General features: G+C 33.6%; 1 protein-coding gene across 7 annotated transcripts in view; it reads right to left on the bottom strand.

The window, feature by feature from the left end:
* EPHA5 (EPH receptor A5) overlaps window positions 1-20,035 on the bottom strand; it is a 351,336-nt gene that overhangs the window by 313,821 nt on the left and 17,480 nt on the right. For all 7 annotated transcript variants that reach the window (XM_019025962.4, XM_019025965.4, XM_019025963.4 and 4 more), the window contains exon 2: window positions 9,715-9,779. In XM_019025962.4, coding sequence (XP_018881507.2) covers window positions 9,715-9,779 — 65 coding nt within the window. The remainder of the gene's footprint in view (window positions 1-9,714; window positions 9,780-20,035) is intronic.

The following is a 20,035-nucleotide window of genomic DNA, read 5'->3' as shown; positions in this document are numbered from 1 at the left end:
CATCTGGTACAAGTCTGTTAACAGGTACCGCATGTCACAGGTGTAGGTAACAATAACTTGTATATGACTCTATAAATGCCCCGAAACTCTTTGTTCACATGTTTGTTTCCCGCCTGTTTTACAAACAAGTGAAAAAAGCAATCTAAAGAAGAAAAAATCAGAATAATAAACAATTGGATGCAAAACTAGACAAAGTGATAAGTGTGGATAACACAGCTGTACACGTAATCTGGAGCAAAAACATCAGATAGAGGTTGGGATGGAGGGCAGAAGAGATGGATTTCACTGCATGAACTGCTAACGAGGAGGAACAGAGTTTGTCTGGATGTCATACTTTCTTGAGGAAGTAATACTTAAATCTAAAGGGTAGGACATTTAGCTAGCCAATTGCAGTTGGGTTAAAAAGAGATTAATAAGATGATATTATGGATAAAGGTCATTTTCCAATTTATGAGTTTCTCTATTAATTAGGAAAAGTGTTTTGAGAACTTCTAAAGAATAAAATATTGGCATTAATTCATATTGATTTTACATATATAACCAGGGTAAACACAGTGATACCTAATGAAGCTAATGAACAAATAATGCATGTATATCTCAATCGTACTATGCAGGAATATGCTACGACTATTATCAATTCATTTTAAGTGTTTGCATATATCAAAGACTAAATACAATACTTGTCTTATATACAGAAGCAGAGACGAACATTTTAAAGAACTTTATTCATAATTGCTAAGTTTCCATGTGAGAAATCTAAATGCACAATGTTTTGTCTTCTATACTTCAGTGTATGCTTAATGACTAGCTTGAGTTCCATAAATTATTTATCTTAATTATTTTACAGTTGGGGCATGCTTTTTATTTTTCTAAAAAATAATGAACACAAAGCTACTTTGGATCAGGCTTGTTCTTCATTATATTGGCATTTGCATTATATATTATAATATCCATTCCCTTTAGAATTCTTTTCTATCACTGTTCAAATAAAGAGCTTTTCTATATCCACTAATGTGCTCTTTTTTTTACCCACTTCAGCATTACTTTAATCTTTGTTAGCCCCTTCGTGCTCAGTGTGGGCTTCTGTGCTAGTCATTATTTTTCCTTTCTTTCAGTAGGAAGCAAAGCCAAAATAAGGTTCTGGCAAAACTCACTGTGATCCTCAACAAAATATGAGATCAGCAGAGTTCAAATGCTTCTCCTTATTCTTGCCTTTAATTTGAGGGACAAGGAATTATACACAAAACACGCACACAAACACAAACATGCACACTATTGTCAAAATCTGAGTACCAGAATGGAAAATCCAGCTTAAGTTTTTCTTGATTCAGGAGAAAACGCATAAAACACTAATAATATATTCACAGTCCATTTTGAGTAAAAACCTGAGTTATTTCCATCTTCAAAAGTAAGCACAAAGGTTCTCAGTCTCAAAGAAATAACAGAACAAAGCGACAATAAAACAAGAAAAGCCATAAATTCCTGTTTTGAAGTATCTACAATGTAGGGTTATTTTTTCTTTCTCCTCCAGGCACAGAGCAACTTACTTTGTCTCCATTTTAGTACAAATACCACTTAAGTCAATAATCTGAAATCTTCAAATGAAAAAATGATTATGAATGATCCTAAAAGTTCTTAAAATCAGCATTAGAAAAAAAATTTAAAATGATGTTTATATTCTTTATTTGACTGGAGGAAGAAAATAGAGCAAAAATCAAAGCAGAATTAGCAATACAACTGACGCTCAGGGGAATGTAGCGGTTTCCCCATTGTGTGCTAGAGGAAGCACAGACAACTCAGTGGGGAGAAGACTGATTCCACCAAAGCAAACGAGGCAGGTGTATCTTGTGATCATACATAACAACAGCTTACAGAAAAAAAAAGAGCAATAGTGGAATTTCTAAGACATGAGATCACAAACTGTTCTAAGCAAACACCAAACTATTAATTTTATTCTCACAAGAATAAGCCTTGAAAACACTTGATAAAAATTTCCAGGGAAAGATTATGTTCACATAAAGGCTTAGACTATATAAATTAATCAGTACAAAATGTTCCAGACGCTGACTGAAACAAGTCTAATGTAATTAGAAGGAAGCAAAAACAAAATACATTTTTAGGTTGTGTACATATAGGCTAGTGAAGCTATGAATAATGAGATTGATAGCTTAAGGGCAGAAAGATAAAGAGAGAGGAAAGCTTTAAGTGAGGAAATATTTATTTTACAGAGTCTATTGGGTTTACTATTATTCCGCCAAGCAATTTGATCAGAAAATTGAGATTAGTGTATTTCTATGAAGTTTTAAAATTGATTCTAAATGCTTTCATAATTTTAATTAAAATGAGATTTATATAAAACAAAGCCTTTACCTTTTAAGAAAGATATTTAGTTCTTAAAGGTTTTGTTTATCTTTTTCTAATGTTCAGGTTTGGAATTTGCTAATATAAGTTTGACACTCAATGAGAAAGTGAAACCTTGCAGAAATTTGAGTAGCTATGTTCTATATGTTGTTTCAACATTTATGGTCTAACAGTGGATAGAATGCAACCCACTCTGGACATTTTAAAACTTCTCTTTGAGGTAAATTCCCTCTTTAGCATGGACTCTTGTAGGTATAAACTATAAGTCTGGGTACCTGCCAGAACCTGGTCGTTACTCTGAAAACCTAACCATTTAGAGTAGCTCATGTCTGGTTTTAAATAATCAGGACGTTGGATGACCTGGGATTGAAATGGACTCAGTCTCCAAGTAAATGCAAAGCCTTGGGAAAGTCACTTACCCATACTGAATCTCATTTTTTTTTCATCTACAAACAGAATATTAAGTGTCCCTTTGTGCATTGTCATTATTAGTACTAAATGTTGGTGTATATTTATATACTGAAAGTGTATTTTTTCATAGCATGATAGAATTAGAAAGAGCGATATGACACCGCATGTGCCAAATACAGAATACGTGCTCTTCCCAGGTGTGTCGCGAACTACTTAAGTGACCTTGGTCAAATACCATCATCTCTCTGACACTTTTGCACATCTATAAAAAGAAAGAACAATACAAGAAAATGTATTATCTACCGCTTTTTTTCTCCTTGATTCTTCATTCTCAGGACCATAATGCCCCCTTAAGCTCTAGGATGTGAAGAATTTGGGGTATTTTACTTCACTGCTGTAGCCCCAGTGCCTAGAAGACTGAGGGAAATACACTAGGAGCCCGATAAATATTTGTTGAATGAATAAATGCAGCAAATTTGCATAAAATTTGCTGTGACATAGTACTGCTAGATATGTCCAGAAGAAAAAAATGGAGAGTTAAAGTTACTATCATGAGGCAGACCAACAGGCACACAAATACACACACACAAACACACACAAATAAATACTGTCTGTCACATATGTAACAGTTGAAAAATACATATAGATGCCAAAATTCAAATGGCATTTCCTAATTAAGGGGAAGTACTCAAAGACTAAAAAGAAACCGTGCCAGCATGCACAGAAAAGTTTTTTTTTTTTTTTTTTCAGTTAGGTCTCTCCAGAAACAAACAAACAAAAAATGTGGATGCTTCTGCAATATCAAAAAAATGACTATTCATTGCTGTCATTGTCACAGATTGGTAACTTAAATGAATGAGGAGTGTCGGGTAGTAAATAAGTCAAACAGGAGAATTTGCATACTCTCCTATATGGCAGTTTTACTCAGCTTTGGACTATTCAAGCTATGAAAGGCTCCCGGCTCTGGCTTTCTGAAATATCCAATTAACAGAAACTTGAAATTCAGATTTTATATGAAATCTTCAAATTTTATCTGTTAAAAATGAACTCATATATATACACAAATATGAGTTTTGCATATATATAGACACATATGAGTTTTGCATATATGTATATATATATATACATATATGCTAAAACTAACAAATAAAACCTTATCGAGTGGTGGATCTCTTAGCATTAACATAGAAATGCAATAGAAGGTCAAGGAAAGGATATTTACTGACTGCCAACACTGTGTCAAGTTCTTTGCTAGGTTTTACTTATTTCGTGTTTATCAGAAAACTGTAAGTAATTTATGCCCCATTTTATAAATAAAAAATAAGTTATCCTTCCAATAAATATTTATTGAAGTTCTATTACAAGCCGGAAATTGAGTCAAGTTTTAGAAACATTTTAAAGTGGCAAATATGAAATAATTACAGTAAGTCTGAGTTTACAATGTAATAAAGAGGACAAATACAGAAAAGTATCGCAGGTGCAATGACTGTTTTTAACAAATGTATGGTATATGTATCTGATTATGAGGAATGAATAATAGTGTTTCCCTTAAATTCTTGCCAAATTCTTAAGCCCATATTCGAGGTAGACATTTTTACCAGTATAAGAAATAAACATATCCATTCTTAAGGCCTAAAGTTAAGAAGAATATTCTGAAAAAAGTGAAGAAAGTGTAGTACTTTTAATTGAATATTCATACAATTTTTTTATTATTTACAAGGAATTTTGAATTCCCAAGGGACCAATACAACTTAATATATATTTATTAACTATATCATCTGTATTAGGCAATATGCCAGGCAATATCTCCACAACTGGGGATAAAAATCTGAGTAAGATTGATTCACTTTAAATCAGGAATTCTATTTAGAGGAAGAAACTATATGTAAATAATACAAAACAAAGTAAGTTTTCTGGTAGCCTAAGAGAAAAAACAATCTCTAGAACAGAATTCATAACTTACATGATATACGTAAATATTCAGGCAGACTGGGCACGGTGGCTCATGCCTGTAATCCTAGCACTTTGGGAGACCAAGGCAGGCGTATCACCTGAAGTCGGGAGTTCGAGACCAGCCTGACCACCACGGAAAAACCCCCTCTCTACTAATAAAATACAAAATCAGCCGGGTGTGGTGTCACATGCCTGTAATCCCAGCTACTCGGAAGGCTGAGGCAGGAGAATTGCTTTAACCCAGGAGGCGGAGGTTGCAGTGAGTTGAGATCGTGCCATTGCATTCCAGCCTGGGCAACAAGAGCGAAACTCCGTCTCAAAAACAAGAAATATTCAGGTAAATATTTCCTGAATGAATGGAGCAATAGGGTTAAGTTATATGAGACTCACTCAAGGACAGGGACCCTTCTCTTACCCAAGTTTTATATAAATCAGACTCTGGTGTAAGACATTGTATACAACAAATATTTAAGGCCACTTACTGATTCAAATTATACTTGATTTCTTTAAAACAATGTTAATATGCAAATCATACTTGAATTTGAAATAAAATGATTTTAAGCCATATCTATGAAAGCATAAATGCAAACAGCAGCACTGTGTGTTTATTATTAAAACATGACATCAAATCATAAAACAATACCGTAAACAAACTATTGTAAAATTAACTGTTGTTACTTAAAACGCATTTTTCAAACTTGAGGTAAATCAAATAATCAGTTTATGTTTCTCTATGGAAATGAAGTAGAGAGAATAAAAGGAAAATAAAGATGTAGTTTTCTCAGAAAAAATATGTTGGTTGCATATGTGTAAAACCTATTTCTAAAATTATATTTCCAGTAGTAAAAATATTTATTTTGATCATTTATAGTTGCACAGATTTTACTTATTTGAGAATGTGTTAGTTTCTTCATTTTTGAAAGGCAGTTTTCCTGGATATTGAATTCTAGCTCCACAGTCTTTCTCTTCTTGCATTTTGAAGAGGTCATCGCTTTGCCTTCTGGACCCCATTATTTCTAGTGAGAAATTAGCTGTGCAAAGTACTGAGGATCTTTTATACAAGGTGAGATGTTTGACTCTTGCTACTTTTGAAATTCTCCCTCTTTGGCTTTTGACAGTTTAACTGTGATGTGTCTAGCTGTGAATCTCTCTAGCTTTATCCTGCTTATGTTTGCTGAGTTTCCTGAATGTGTGCATTAATGTTTCCTCATCAAATTTGGGAACTTTATTTCCATTAATACTTCAAATATTTGTTCTGACCCATTTGGCTTCTCTTCTTCTGAGACTCCCATTATATCTGTGTTCTTTCCACCGATCTCTAAGTTTCTGTTTATTTCTGTTCATTAATTTTTCTTAATTAAAAATTAATTAATTAATTAATCATTAATTAATCCTCAGATTTGATTATCTCAGTTGTCCTATCTTCAAGTGGGCTTATCCTTTCTTCTCTGTGCTCAAATCTGCTGTTAAGCCTGTATTGCAAATTCTTCATTTGTTTTTATACTTTTCAACTCCAATTTATTTTTCATTTATAAGAGGTTCTATCTCTTTATTGATATTTTGAATTCAATTATACATTGCTCTTACACTTTTAGTTCTTTACACATATTTTCCTTTACTTCTTTCAACATATTTTAACAGCTGGGCATCTTCAGTACAAAGTCTAATAATTGTTTTTGTTCTTTTTGCCTTTGCATTTCTCATAGTTTTTTGTTATTGCAAACCTGGCATATTAAATAAAGTAATGTGATAACTCTGAAAATTAGATTCTCCCCCACTCTGCAGGGTGTGTTAATGTTTGTTTCTTTAATGACTTTTCTGAAATAATTCTGTAAACTCTGTATTTTTCAATGGCCATGTGTAGACATTGAAGTCATTGCTCAGTTTTGTTTTTTGTTTTTTTTTTGTTTTTTTTTTTTTTGAGACGGAGTCTCGCTCTGTCGCCCCGGCTGGAGTGCAGTGGCGCAATCTTGGCTCACTGCAAGCTCCACCTCCCGGGTTCAAGCCATTCTCCTGCCTCAGCCTTCCAAGTAGCTGGGACTACAGGCGCCCACCACCACACCCAGCTAATTTTTTTGTATTTTTAGTAGAGACAGGGGGTCCCAGTGTTAGCCAGGATGGTCTCAATCTCCTGACCTCGTGATCCACCCGCCTTGGCCTCCCAAAGTGCTGGGATTACAGGCGTGAGCCACTGCGCCCGGCCGAAGTCATTGCTCTATTAGCTTACATACCAGGTATTGCTTAGACAGAATATTTTGTTAATCTCAAACCAGTGAGTGTTCTCAACTTTGCTGAGGGTCTGTGTGTGCATGTTGGGACATTCCTTCAATATTCAGCTAAGCAATTAAAGACCTACCTTAATCTTCACTTCCTGCTTGTGCACAAGTAAAACCTTAGGTCTTTCTCAGGTCTTTCCTGAGCATACATACATCTCTGGGCATGTACACAGTCCTACACATGTGCATGGCCTTATAAATTCCAAATAATTCATTGAGACATTTTAAAATCAATGTGGACATCTCAGTTTCCAGCTTTCCCTAATTTTTCTGGTTGGCAAGCCTATTGTTTGTCCCAAATTTTATCTAGCCCCTCACACAGAAGAAAAATCAGACAATTGCCTCTCTTTTTGACAAATTCCCAGCTGAGAAAAAGCTACTTCAAGAGCTCTAAGTCAGGTGAAATCAAGAGTGTCTTACAATGTAGTCTTCTAGAGAGTTCTCAAACATGTCAAATAAAGACAACTCTCTGAAATTGAGGCTGGGAAGAATCTCCTACTTCCTTTCTGTTCTTACCAGGCTACTGGTTTTCACCATGATGACTGAATTTTGGCTTTTCAAGACTACCTCAGAGCTAGAGAGGCAGAAAGGACACGAAGCAAGTAAAATGCCACAAACCTTGCTATTTTTAAAAGATTCAGTCATTTTTCTTAAATAAGCATGCCTTATATTGCTCCAAGATGTTGTTTGAATCCAGAGTTCCAAAACAATTGACTCGAACATTTTTTTTCCAGTTTTCTTGTGGCATTTATTGAAAAAAAAAATTGGAGTTCATTACTCCACAGTTTTTATGTACATCATTCTGATGATCTATATTTCACCTACGATTATGTTGCTTATCTAATCACAAATGGCACAGTCAACTAAAAATATTTTAAGTCTATATGTTTTTACTATCATTGTATATACCTTGAACATTCATTTTCCTTAGATATAATACATTTTTTCCTTCATTTTGCATTCGAGTGATACAATACAAAATATAACATCTGAATCCCATACACATTTTTCACACTCAAATATACATTCATTAAGCCCCTCTAAATTAACTTCCCTGTCTTCAATATTAACATTTGGTACACTATGTTGAAGGAAACATTACTCAACATAATTACAAGAATTTTGAAAAGGATGCTCATTGTTTAAAAAACAGAACAAATACACCACTATATTAACAATAATAATAGAAAAAAAAGACAGCATGAAGTTGTTAGAATAATTTAAAAAATCCCACTCCCAATACAGAAGGATTATGTTTTTATAAAGCAATTAATTGTTTCATATAGAAATCATGTATAAAATTGAGTAATTGTCCTCAAATGTATAGTTGCAACAGCAACTACAACACCGTACGTATACTCTCATAGATACGCTCTTTCAAGGCTCTATTTTAATAATGTCTGAGTGGAAACAGGAGAAAAACACAAAACTAAATTCAAAGAGAATATCTCATATATTTTCTCTGGATTCTAAAAAATTAATTTCAACACAGCACATCAGCCATCCTCTCAGAAAGAAAAAAATTAAAATATTTATTCAATAGATTATTTTTGGTACATGAAAAAAGGGAGAATACAAAATATCGGTATAGGTTGTCATAGACAGATGTTAGCCAGGCATTTATCTGTATGGAGTGATGATAGATGAGAGAAAGAGTGTGATGGTGCAGGGAAGAAAGGAAGGGAAGAAGGAAGAGTGTAAGAAAGATAAAAGAGGAACACATTGAAAGCATACATGCTATTATCTTGAGCCTGGCTCTACCTGGGTTATGCAATGTTTTTGTTTGTTTTTTGTTATTTTGCCTTACCTTTATGTTCTATTATCTTAAAAATCTACTAGTATTCCTTTTTAATATTATGTCTTTAAATACATCTGTAACTTTTAACAACTAAAAAGAAATACCAAATTGATGAAAAACATAAAAGCGCACTGAGATGAGGATGTTAATATACAAATTATTATGAATTAGAATAATTAATACAATGTGTTATTTCCATAATAACTTTCTTAGTAAAGGACTGATTCACACATCTGGTTTACTCATTAATTTGAAAATGAAAATTTTGCCTCTTTAGGTTGTTATAACCAAATTTGTTTTAATATTTGATTACTCTAAAATTAACCTTTGATATCATCTAAAAATATAAGTGTGCACAATTTTCTAGATGAATTGTATGTGTACATGATATTATAATAGTTTCTTGGAATCTTTTTTTATCTCAATGTCATTTAAAGGAATTTCTTATAATATTTTTATTCCCTGATTCTGTAAATGAAGTAAAAATTAAATTGGTCCCAGCTTTGAATCAACACTGATCATAGACCTGTTAAATTTTATTTCCTATGCAATATGCCAGGATGATGGCAAATTAATAGCAAATCAAATACTTTTATCTTTAATATAAACTAATTCTGAAAGTTTCTTTGTTGTTTTAATGTGAACTTTTCCTAAATGCTGAAGGAAACTTCACATTTCTTTATGGAACAATACTCAGAGGAAATAATATATTTACTCTTCAGTCACTGAAAGCCCTTCCCTAGTGTTCCTTTTTTTGATTAGAGTTATTTGAAGTCCCCTCACCCCATCCAACACACACATAGCACCTCCTGTCTTAACAACATATACATCCAGTACATATTCATTCCTGTGTTACAAGTATCAAGATGCTTATGCACATAGCTTAAGTTTTAGAAAAACTTTCATAAAACTTACCCCATTTTTTGGAAAAGCAATCCATCCCAGGTCCCCCATGACAGTGCGTGAATCCAATAAATTCACTGAAAAGAAAAGAACAAAAAACTCAGTGAAATGTATATTATCATGAATATTGTATCTCTATCTTAATAGTGTTATTAAAATTGCATGTTGTTTACATAACTGAAATTAAGTGTTCATTATGATGAATACAATGGGTATAATTTAAAGAAAATATATTGATGCAAGAGAACAAATGATTTTAAATAAACATTTGAAGAACAATCACAGCAAAATTCTCTGAAAGCAAATCATTACCCTAATTTTTTTTCTTGGAAAACAATAATAAATTTAAAAAAAAAACTAATAAGGAAAAAAAAAGACAAAAAGTAAGCCCACAAAAATGAAACTTTCATGTGGCCTTGTACAAAGCTCTAGGTTTTGGGATTAAGCTGCAGCCATAAAATTGGAGCTAAATGTATTTTATTTTCTTCTGGAAAGCTGTTATGCAGCAATTAACAAATAATTTACATTAAACAGCAATAAACTATTCCCAAGCTTGTAACATTTTTTGTGATATTAACAGAAATCTGTAATCCAAATTGCAAGTTTAATTAAGAAATAAATCTACACACCCTTAACCAAGACAAGGAAATTGTAGCAGTTCTTTAGATAGTTGATATACTTAAGAATCCATTGCATTCCCAAGGATATCTTCTTCTTAGATATGACCATAGTCTAAAAAGGATGTTTCATGTAGAACTGTCAGATACATTATATATGGGAATCCCAAGATATTTAGAAACTCCAGGACGGAAGTTTGAGTACCGTCATTACAAAAGGAAGCCATTCATGAGTATGTACACACACACACACACCCATGCACACACATACACACTCATACATATAATACATATGGTGTTACACACTGTCTCTGAGAAATCAAACTAGCTTATAGGGTACTGTCTAGTCAAAATACTTTAGCCCTGGATCACAGATCATTATTTTTCCAACCTATTATACCTATCCCACATGGTTCTACCTGGCCTCCTGTGCAACAGAACAACTTTGAATGAGCCTGGAATATGAACCTGAAAGGGAAACACGTGAGTTATTCCTATGTAGAGGTATTGAGGCTTCCTTAAGCTATATTCAAAAGCCAGTATCTTGAAATGCTACCATTTCTAAAAGGATGATTCTGTGTGTAAGTGTAAGCCTGAAGTACTAAAGGAATAACAGTTGATAGGCTGGGATGTGTTTTAATACTTTATAAGATAACATTATTATGACTGAGGAAATTTTCTATATCTTAGAGAAATTATGTACATTTAACTATTATTATGCATCATTTATTTCACAGTAGCAAAAATTAATGAGACAAAAGCACGTTTGGGAACATGCATATCTTATAAACCACATTGAAAGTATATAATAATGTTACTAACATTAAAATAAATCAATAACTTAAAATCTGTAGAAAAACAAATATGCTAAATATTACCTATATATACACATATATAGGTTGTTGCTAAATATACTTTATTCATCTATTTTCTGAGCTCATTAACTATACAAATGCATGCAATATAATGTTTGTATCATTTTTAACCTACTCAAATCATACTGGTTTTAAGGAATAATAATTAATTTGTGGAACTGTTAATTTCTTAAAGGAATGGTGACCTAACTGAAAAACTATTCTTTAAAATACAAACAAAAACTGTTCTAATACCCACTGACCTTGCATATCCTGCCACTCACTACATCTAATTTTTCAGACAGATCCATACTCTTCTTTTTACTTTATGGTTGGCTTTTCTGATTTCCATGGGAATAAGGCTATATTAAACTTAAATGCCCTTGTCCTCATTTTAGTTTTTCTGGGACACTAGGGCTGTGTCTAGACATGACTAAATACCAAGGGGTTGCAGAACCTAAATTTTATGTTTATTCATCTTAATGATTCATTTGATTCACCTTTTATATTGAGCAGCAGCATATCTGTGTAGATGAGACAAAGTAGAGCAAATCAGCAAACTAAGGGTGCTAATGACGGCAATCAAATTGAACTTAATCCTTTGGCAGCAAACTGATGTGCATAGGAATTCCAGGAATTCATAACCAGCCTACCATGAGAAACACAGCATTCCTTGTAGACCTCTTACTAATATGAAATATGAAGTATTATCAACAGAATTTCAGATGGCTTTTCAAGATTCAGTTAACTGCACTTGAATTAGGTTTAAACTAAATTACCATTTTTACCTTTTTTTTTTCCTGGAAAATATGTATGTGTTGGACAAAATGAATTACCTCAAAAAACTAGCTTGGCTGTTAATATAATTTATTGAGTGTTCTCAATGTTGGAATACACTGCAGAATACATGAGAATAACTACATTAGGAATCTCTATAATCTTACAGTGATATGGTCAAATAGTTTTCTTCGTATATAGACTAGGAAATTCACAAGAAATACATGTATGTATCTTCCCACTACTGCCTAAAACTGTGGTCCTTCTGGAAACAAATGATTTCATAAAATTCACAATCTTAAAAAGGTAATTACACATCCCATTTCTAGAATGGAGATTGAGAAAAAGAGAGTAAAATTAGGCATTTTAGCAATTATTTGCATATTATTATATTATGATTTTGTTTATATAATGGAGAATAAATTAGGATTTGATTCTCAGAGAAAATAACTAAAATGTATGTGCAAATTTTAAAATACATATCTGTCTTTTACCTTCTGAATTGCTAACGTTTCCTTTGTCCATCAAAACGTATTTCAGGAACTTCCTTCTTCAGGACACTATTCTGATCTTCCCTGTCCTAAATCTGAGTTAGGTATTATTACTTAATATTCTATGACTACTCAATTCCTATCTCTAAAACACTGAATGCACAGAATTCTCTTATAAGAACACCATGTTTGACTCACGCCTATGAACCCAGCCTCAGTTCAGAAGAGCTGAATAGCTGTTTATCTTATGAATGAATAGTCTGGTCAGCGGGAAGATCAGGAGGGTGTGGCTAATCAGCACACACCAGTGGTTCTCAACATGGAGATATAATAATGTCTGGACACATTTGGGGGCATTTATCTATTTTCTGAGTTCATTAGTGGATGAATACTTGCTTCTGGCATTTAATGGGAAGAAGTCAGGTATGTGGTGAAACATCCTACAATGTACTGTCAACCTCCCCAGGAAAGAATTATCTGGCCAAAATTTCACTGGTACCAAAGTTGAGAAACCCTGTTATATACCTATTGATGCCACTAGAAATTTTCTACTTTCACAATTCTTTATATGGTACATCAGTAGAATGATCTGTTCAGCTATCAATGTACCAGATAAAGAATTGTGCAAGTAGAAATTTAACATAAGTTAGCATATTTGGGGGCTTTCTTTTTGAACCACAATAATACTTCAATTTAAGAAAATTAAAGTAATAAAATATTTTAGTCTTATTTATAAAAATAAAAACAGAATATCTGACTACATAACACCACTAAATTATCTTTCACATAACCGATATAATTATTACAGGTGTTCTTATATACGCTTCCATAATTTCTCAGTATTCATGACAATATGCATGAAAAAGCACTTTGCCACTACTGTAATCAATGCCTCCATTTTCCCTACTAGTAAAACAAAAAATCAAAGATAGCTATATAAAAAACAGAAGTTTGCCAGGCATGGTGGCTCACGCCTGTAATCCCAGCACTTTGGGAGGCTGAGGCGGGTGGATCACGAGGTTAGGAGATTGAGACCATCCTGGCTAACACGGTGAAACCCTGTCTCTACTAAAAATACAAAAAATTAGCCGGGTGTGGTGGTGGGTGCCTGTAGTCCCAGCTACTCAGGAGGCTGAGGCAGGAGAATGGTGTGAACCTGGGAGGCGGAGCTTGCAGTGAGCTGAGATTGTGCCAGTGCACTCCAGCCTGGGCGACAGAGCAAGACTCTGTCTCAAAAAAAAAAAAAAAAAAAAAAAAGAAGAAGTTTAGACATAGGGTATATATAAATGTGAATTTTCAGAAGTTAATTTCCCAATTACCAAATTTATTAAAAAGAGGCGATTGGCAGTAATAGAGCATAGTCACTAAGTATCTTCTGTGCTATAATTACAGTAATTAAATTGTTCTGAACAGTATATATGCTTGTCGTAAATTGCAGTGAATACACGAGTATTGATCTTATTGTACAACTTAATTAAAACTTGTCTGGGAGAATCCACTAATGAATATAATTAGAGGAAATGTTTGATGCCACAGTTACTCTAGAAGACATTAGATATCAGAAGTTTTATGAAAAATTTTTTCATTCTATTATTTATATTTTAAAATACAGCCATACCATTCAACTGAGAGACAGATTTCAAGGTGACTTTTCCCTCAGCCATTGCATAATTATGATTAAGATGGACATGTTGGTTGGTATTGGTATTTTAATCAGTAATTAAGAAGGCTGATTATCCAGGAGAAATAACTTTAAAGGGGTCAATGAATATGTACTAAATTGCAAATTCCTAAAGTTAATGTATAGGGAAAAATACTAATACAGGAACTTTTTAATAAGGAAAAGTCACTTAACTGAATGCCCAACGAAATAACAGATTATGAAAGAAACTAATTCAAAATAGTCTTTAGTATGCTTTAATTGTGTTACTACACATTAACAATTTCAATGCTTTATTGAACAGAGAAAAGCTTTTAGAAAATTCACTTTCAGAAAAAGCAGATTGCTAACTCATTATATTTGTTGAGATTCAAGGAGAGCAAAGAGCAAATAAATAAAATGGAATATAAATAAGAAGATTCCTAAATCCTCAACTTCACACATTCTAATAATTAAAGTTTAGCTTAGGTTAATAATACAAATATGTTCTTCAATGATTATAACTTTCAAACATTCTAATTTGTTCTGTATCACTTTGACTCCACTACTTTATCCTTAACATCTTGCCAACTTAAGTCACTATGAGCAGGAAAATGTATTAGATTCTCCAGGAAATAGACACATTGGAATGGAAGTGTTTTCAGACTTTGAAGAGTCAAAAGATAGATCAAGGACATGTGATCCCACCATATACCATCAGCGGGCAAAGGCTTAAGAGAATGTGTGATCCTTGATGACATGAAGATAGACAATTAGAAGGCATATTCTTACTTATATTGTTTCTGTTTTTGCCATTATCTTCACATTAACAAACACAATTATAATGTCAGTTAAACCTCCGCTACAGTATGAAAAGAGAACAATTTGGGTTAGTAGCAGATTATATGGCCTTCTCTTTCTCTAAAGGCATTGAGTCAAAGTCACATTGCATACAAGAGGCTTTTGATGGATGCTTGCTTATTGACTTTCATTTAACAATATCAGAAAAGCTACTGGATTCAATTATAACACACATTTAACTAATCTGTGGGAACAAACCCCAGATATACAGCTGTCCAGCCTCTCTCCATGGTCCCATTCAGCACAGATGTGATTTCTTGCTTTCAGGCTAAATTTTGTAGTTTGACAACTGCTACAGGGAACAAAGAACAGTTTACAAAATGAGTGCAGAGAAAGAGGACATGTGTTTCCCACTGGAAAACTAGATTTGTAAATTTGGGAAAAATTATGTTATAGGTTTAGAAGTGTTATGTAGATTTCTGGCATCCCTTGACTTGAAGGCAGGAAGCCATAGCCAACTGTATTTTCACAGACAATGAATGGAAGAGTATTTATTTTACAGTTCTGAGCAATCCATATGCATAGTCTTTTTTAGAGAAAAGAAGAATGAATATGGGGAAATAACTTGGTGAATGCTTACTATGTGTCACGTGCTCTACAAGGCAATTTATGTATAAAGCAGTAACTGAGACCTTAGTAACAGACCATGAGCACTGCTTATTGTTTCCTGCAGCCAAGTCAGTCCCCTACTTAAGACCTAAACGTCAGATCACTTTATTACAACCACCTATTTCCCTGGACATCCAAAGACTCTAATCAGGAATGAATCTACCTTGTTTGTACATGAACCAAGGCAGCTGAACATAGCTTGAGAAAAACTGCACAACCAGAGACTGATTTCATTCTAAGTAAATGACCTCAAATGAGCCATCAACATTACCTGACAAACCTATATTTGGGTAACTAGTCCTTTTGTATATTAACCACAAAGTATTTTCTAAAAATTTTCATTAAAATATATTCAAAAATAAACCTCACATTCCCATCCAGTAAATGTCCTATCTCTGTCCTTTTCATAACTCAAATTACTGAATGAATTGTCAACACCCCTATCTATTATTTCTTCATATCTTCCTCATTCCTTACCTAATCCATTATAATCTGGCTTCAATCCCCATTATTCTATTAAAACTTCTGTTACTAAATTCACTAGTGATAATTGCGTAGCTCTGAGCTCCTAATTTGCCTTATCTTTTGGCAGCATTTGGTCATGATCACGATAGACAAACAATCTCACTTTTCATCTTCAGTGACAACAGATTTCTGTGGTTTTCTTACCTCTCTAGCTACTTCTTCCTCTTTCCTTTATAAGCTATTCTTACTGTACCATCCCTTCAAATCTCGATTTTGATCAATGCCTCATTTTTGTAGATTTCCTTCACTTCTCACACTACACCAAAAATTCTTGATTAAAACTTAACATCAAAATTTAAAAGGAGCTTTTTAAAAGAACTAAGTCTTGGTGCCAGTTCATGCATATTGAATCAGACTATTAAGGATAGAGAATGGCTCATATGTTTACTTTCTGTTTGCTGGATGGTTGGTTTTAAAGGAGATAGATATTAGCACATGCCCCAATATAAGGACTCTTCCAGAGGAGCTCACGAACTTCTGAGTTATAACCTAAATGTTAATGATCACATAAATCCATTTAGTTTGTCCATCTGTCTCTCCTAAAATTCCTGTAAATTTGTAAAACTGATTACTGGTTCTTAACACATTTATGGTATATAATCATCCCCAAATTCAGCCTGCCCCCAAATGAACAAAGTATCTTCTCTATACAGAAGTAAAAATAAAAATTGTGTTCCCATGTTCCCTAGTTCAATGAGTGCAATGTCATATAACTAGTTGCTGTGGCTGGGCGCGGTGGCTCACGCCTGTGATCCCAGCACTTTGGGAGGCCGAGGCGGGCAGATCACGAGGTCAGGAGATGGAGACCATCCTGGCTAACACGGTGAAACCCGGTGTGTACTAAACATACAAAAAAAAAAAAAAAAAAAAAATTAACCAGGGCGTGGTGGCGGGCGACCGTAGTCCCAGCTATTCGGGAGGCTGAGGCAGGAGAATGGCGTGAACTTAGGAGGCGGAGCTTGCAGTGAGCCGAGATCGCGCCACTGCACTTCAGCCTGAGCAACAGAGTGAGATTCAGTCTCAAAAAAAAAAAAAAAAAAAAAAAGAACTAGTTGTTAGTTGTTCTATCCAGATATCTGAGTTACCCTTTCCTCACCTTTAGCCCCACATTGAATCACTGACCAAATCCTACTGATTCTTAACACAGTCAGTGGTAACTCTAAATCGCCTGCTCTGTTTCATTCCACAGTATAACCAGTCCAGTTAAATCCTTGCCATAATTTTTCACTTGAAAAATCTCCTAACTGCTCTCTCTGCAGAAAAAGGTATGATCCTTAACACTTTCTTCAAAATACTGCTTCCAGAAAGATCTTTGTAAACCACCAATATAATCATGTCCCTCTCTTACTTCAATCTTGTAATATTCTTACTATTTTGACACAAGTCCTTCCAGGGTTTTTCTTTTCCAGTTTTATTCAAGTTTGCTTGTCTATTTTCCCATTTCAGCAAAAATGAACTTATTTCAATTCCAGTTATGTGGTCCCACTATTGATTCAGTTCTCTCCAGTGATCTGTGAAGGGGATCTGCAAAGGAAGGGAATTTTGGTAGAAAATATTAGTAAAGAAAACTCCTGACTGTCTTGGATGTTGCTGGGAATGGATGTATTTCCTGGAACTGATACAGTCATCGAGAGAAAATAAGTAGAATCAGCAGGGGAGCAAAGCTTTCAGATTAAGGTTGGCAGAGTGAAGGGATGGGAAGTATCTGGTTCCAAATTATATCATAGAGTTGTTAATCCATCTAAACTTGAAACTTGCCTCTCTCAGGAATTGCTTTTATGTGGGAAAAATCAATTTTGTTGCTTAATCCAGTGGGGAAGTTATTTGCTGTTATTTGAAGAGGAAGACATACTAACTGATAGAACTTGTAAGTGGCAGAGCTTGAAGGCAAACCTATGTCTCCGTTCCAGTGTCTATTCTCCTTCCATCATGTTAATACTTCCAAAAATTGTATTCACAGAATTCTAATGACATTTAAAAACTAGTCACTTAAATTTTCACATTATCTTTGAAATGATTCCTAAAAGAGATGATTTTTATTTTTCCTTTAGCTTAATATTATGCTTAATTGTTTACTGCAAATAATGAGTGCCTTTAATTTTTTATTTCAAAATATTTTCATCTTTATTTATTTTACCCCAAAGTATTTTTCATCACCGCGAAGATGTTATAGACATTGCTCTTCAAAAATTAAGCAGTAGGATATTCATACCATAAAGCATATGACTATGATGGAAGCAAAAATCAATCCGAAATGTATACCAAGTGTTTTGAATTGTTAATAGCCTAAAAAAGTGTAAACCCAGGGAGATGGCAGAAAAGAATTCAGAGACAGTATCCACTGGTTCGTCTGTACAAAGTGTTAAGGCAGAGCTCATACAGTAGTCTACTGACAGCTAAATTATGACTAATGAGCAGTCTGCTATATTCACAGAACATATTGCATGAAAAGAGCAACACCATATGGTTTTCGGTGGCTACTTTGTCAGGTATGCTAACCAAACTTGTATAATCTTACATATTGTTTTTATTCTAAAAAGAAAAGCCAACATTAGATGATATAAGAAGCTTGAAAATCTTTACATCACAGAATACTTCACATAAAGCAGCTTAATTCCACCCTACTACGTATATAGATAATATGAGGCTGTTTCTTTCAAAAACAAAACATTGTCAAGTCCTCACTACTGGAAATAAATGTGCATATTCACAATTCACTTTGGGAATGCTTCATTGCATAGAGAATAACTCATTAGTTCTATGGTTCCAGTTCTTCTACTGTGTGACCTTGAGGAAATAATTTTACTTTGAGGGCCTCAGTCCTCAGGTCTGTAACATCAGTGACTGAAACTAAAATTATATGTTTCTGTACTTAATATACATTATATCACTTAATCCTAACAATTATCTTTTAGTATATTATTTTGCCCATTTTACAGATGAGGAAATGGAAGTTGAAAAACACTAATAGGGCAAGAGCCCAAGGTCCCAGAGCTAATAAGCATATAGCTGAAATCTAAATCCAAGTATATCTAACTCCAAAGCTCTTTCTCTTGTATCTATATCATACTCTCCCCAATGTTTGACTGGTGAAATACAAAGGTTCACTCTTTTGAACCACTTAATCTTACATATCAATGAATTTTATGAGATCAGTGACTGAAAATCTTATGTTACAGAAGCCAGCATCACCATAATGCTTCAATTTTATTGTATATCAGATGAAAATCTTCAGGCATATCAATCTAAATAGAACAGACATTAGGTTTTCCTGGAAAAATCACATTTTCTAATCAAATTTTCAAAAGTAAGTTACAAGATTCCAGAAAGCAAATGAGAAAGCAACAAAGTAATAATGAACCCTCTTTTCTTATTTTTTTATTTTGTTACTCACTTTGCTTTAAGCATGTTAATGGGGGCAAAATAGGATAGCATTTGTCCTAAAAAGGCAAAAGGTACACTAAAAACTACTATATTGAAATAGAATTTAGAAAAATGTAAGCAAAGCTGATTCTTTATTTTGAAGGGATGCTTACCTTAGTTCTTAATTACCCCTAATGCTTAAGTGAATTATACCAAACTTCAAAACAACCTATACAATCATTAGCTTTCCAGACTTCAGGGGAGGATAAATGAGGATTACAGGAGACAGAAAGTCACACAAACTCATAGTCTGTATTTTAAAGTGATGGCACATACCAAAAATAAGCAAACAACTTGATGACCCAGTACTCCTGATGTAAAAGGAGAAGTGACCCAAATTTTTGCTGACATTCATGTCAGCCTTGCAGTTTAGTCAAAATTTAATATTAATGTAAACCCTACATAATGATTTTTATCTAAAATTTTTAAATCTTTGGTTAATGTTTTATCATTAAAAACTAGTCAAAATATAAAGTAACACAGACAAAAATACTAACAAAGTACAAATATTGTGCCAAATGATTTTAGGTGGCTGAT

This window comes from Gorilla gorilla, chromosome 3, assembly GCF_029281585.2.
Source record: "Gorilla gorilla gorilla isolate KB3781 chromosome 3, NHGRI_mGorGor1-v2.1_pri, whole genome shotgun sequence".
Classification (NCBI taxonomy): Eukaryota; Metazoa; Chordata; class Mammalia; order Primates; family Hominidae; genus Gorilla; species Gorilla gorilla.
Note: the sequence above shows the minus strand (reverse complement) of the source record. Positions and strands in the feature narration are given on the sequence as shown.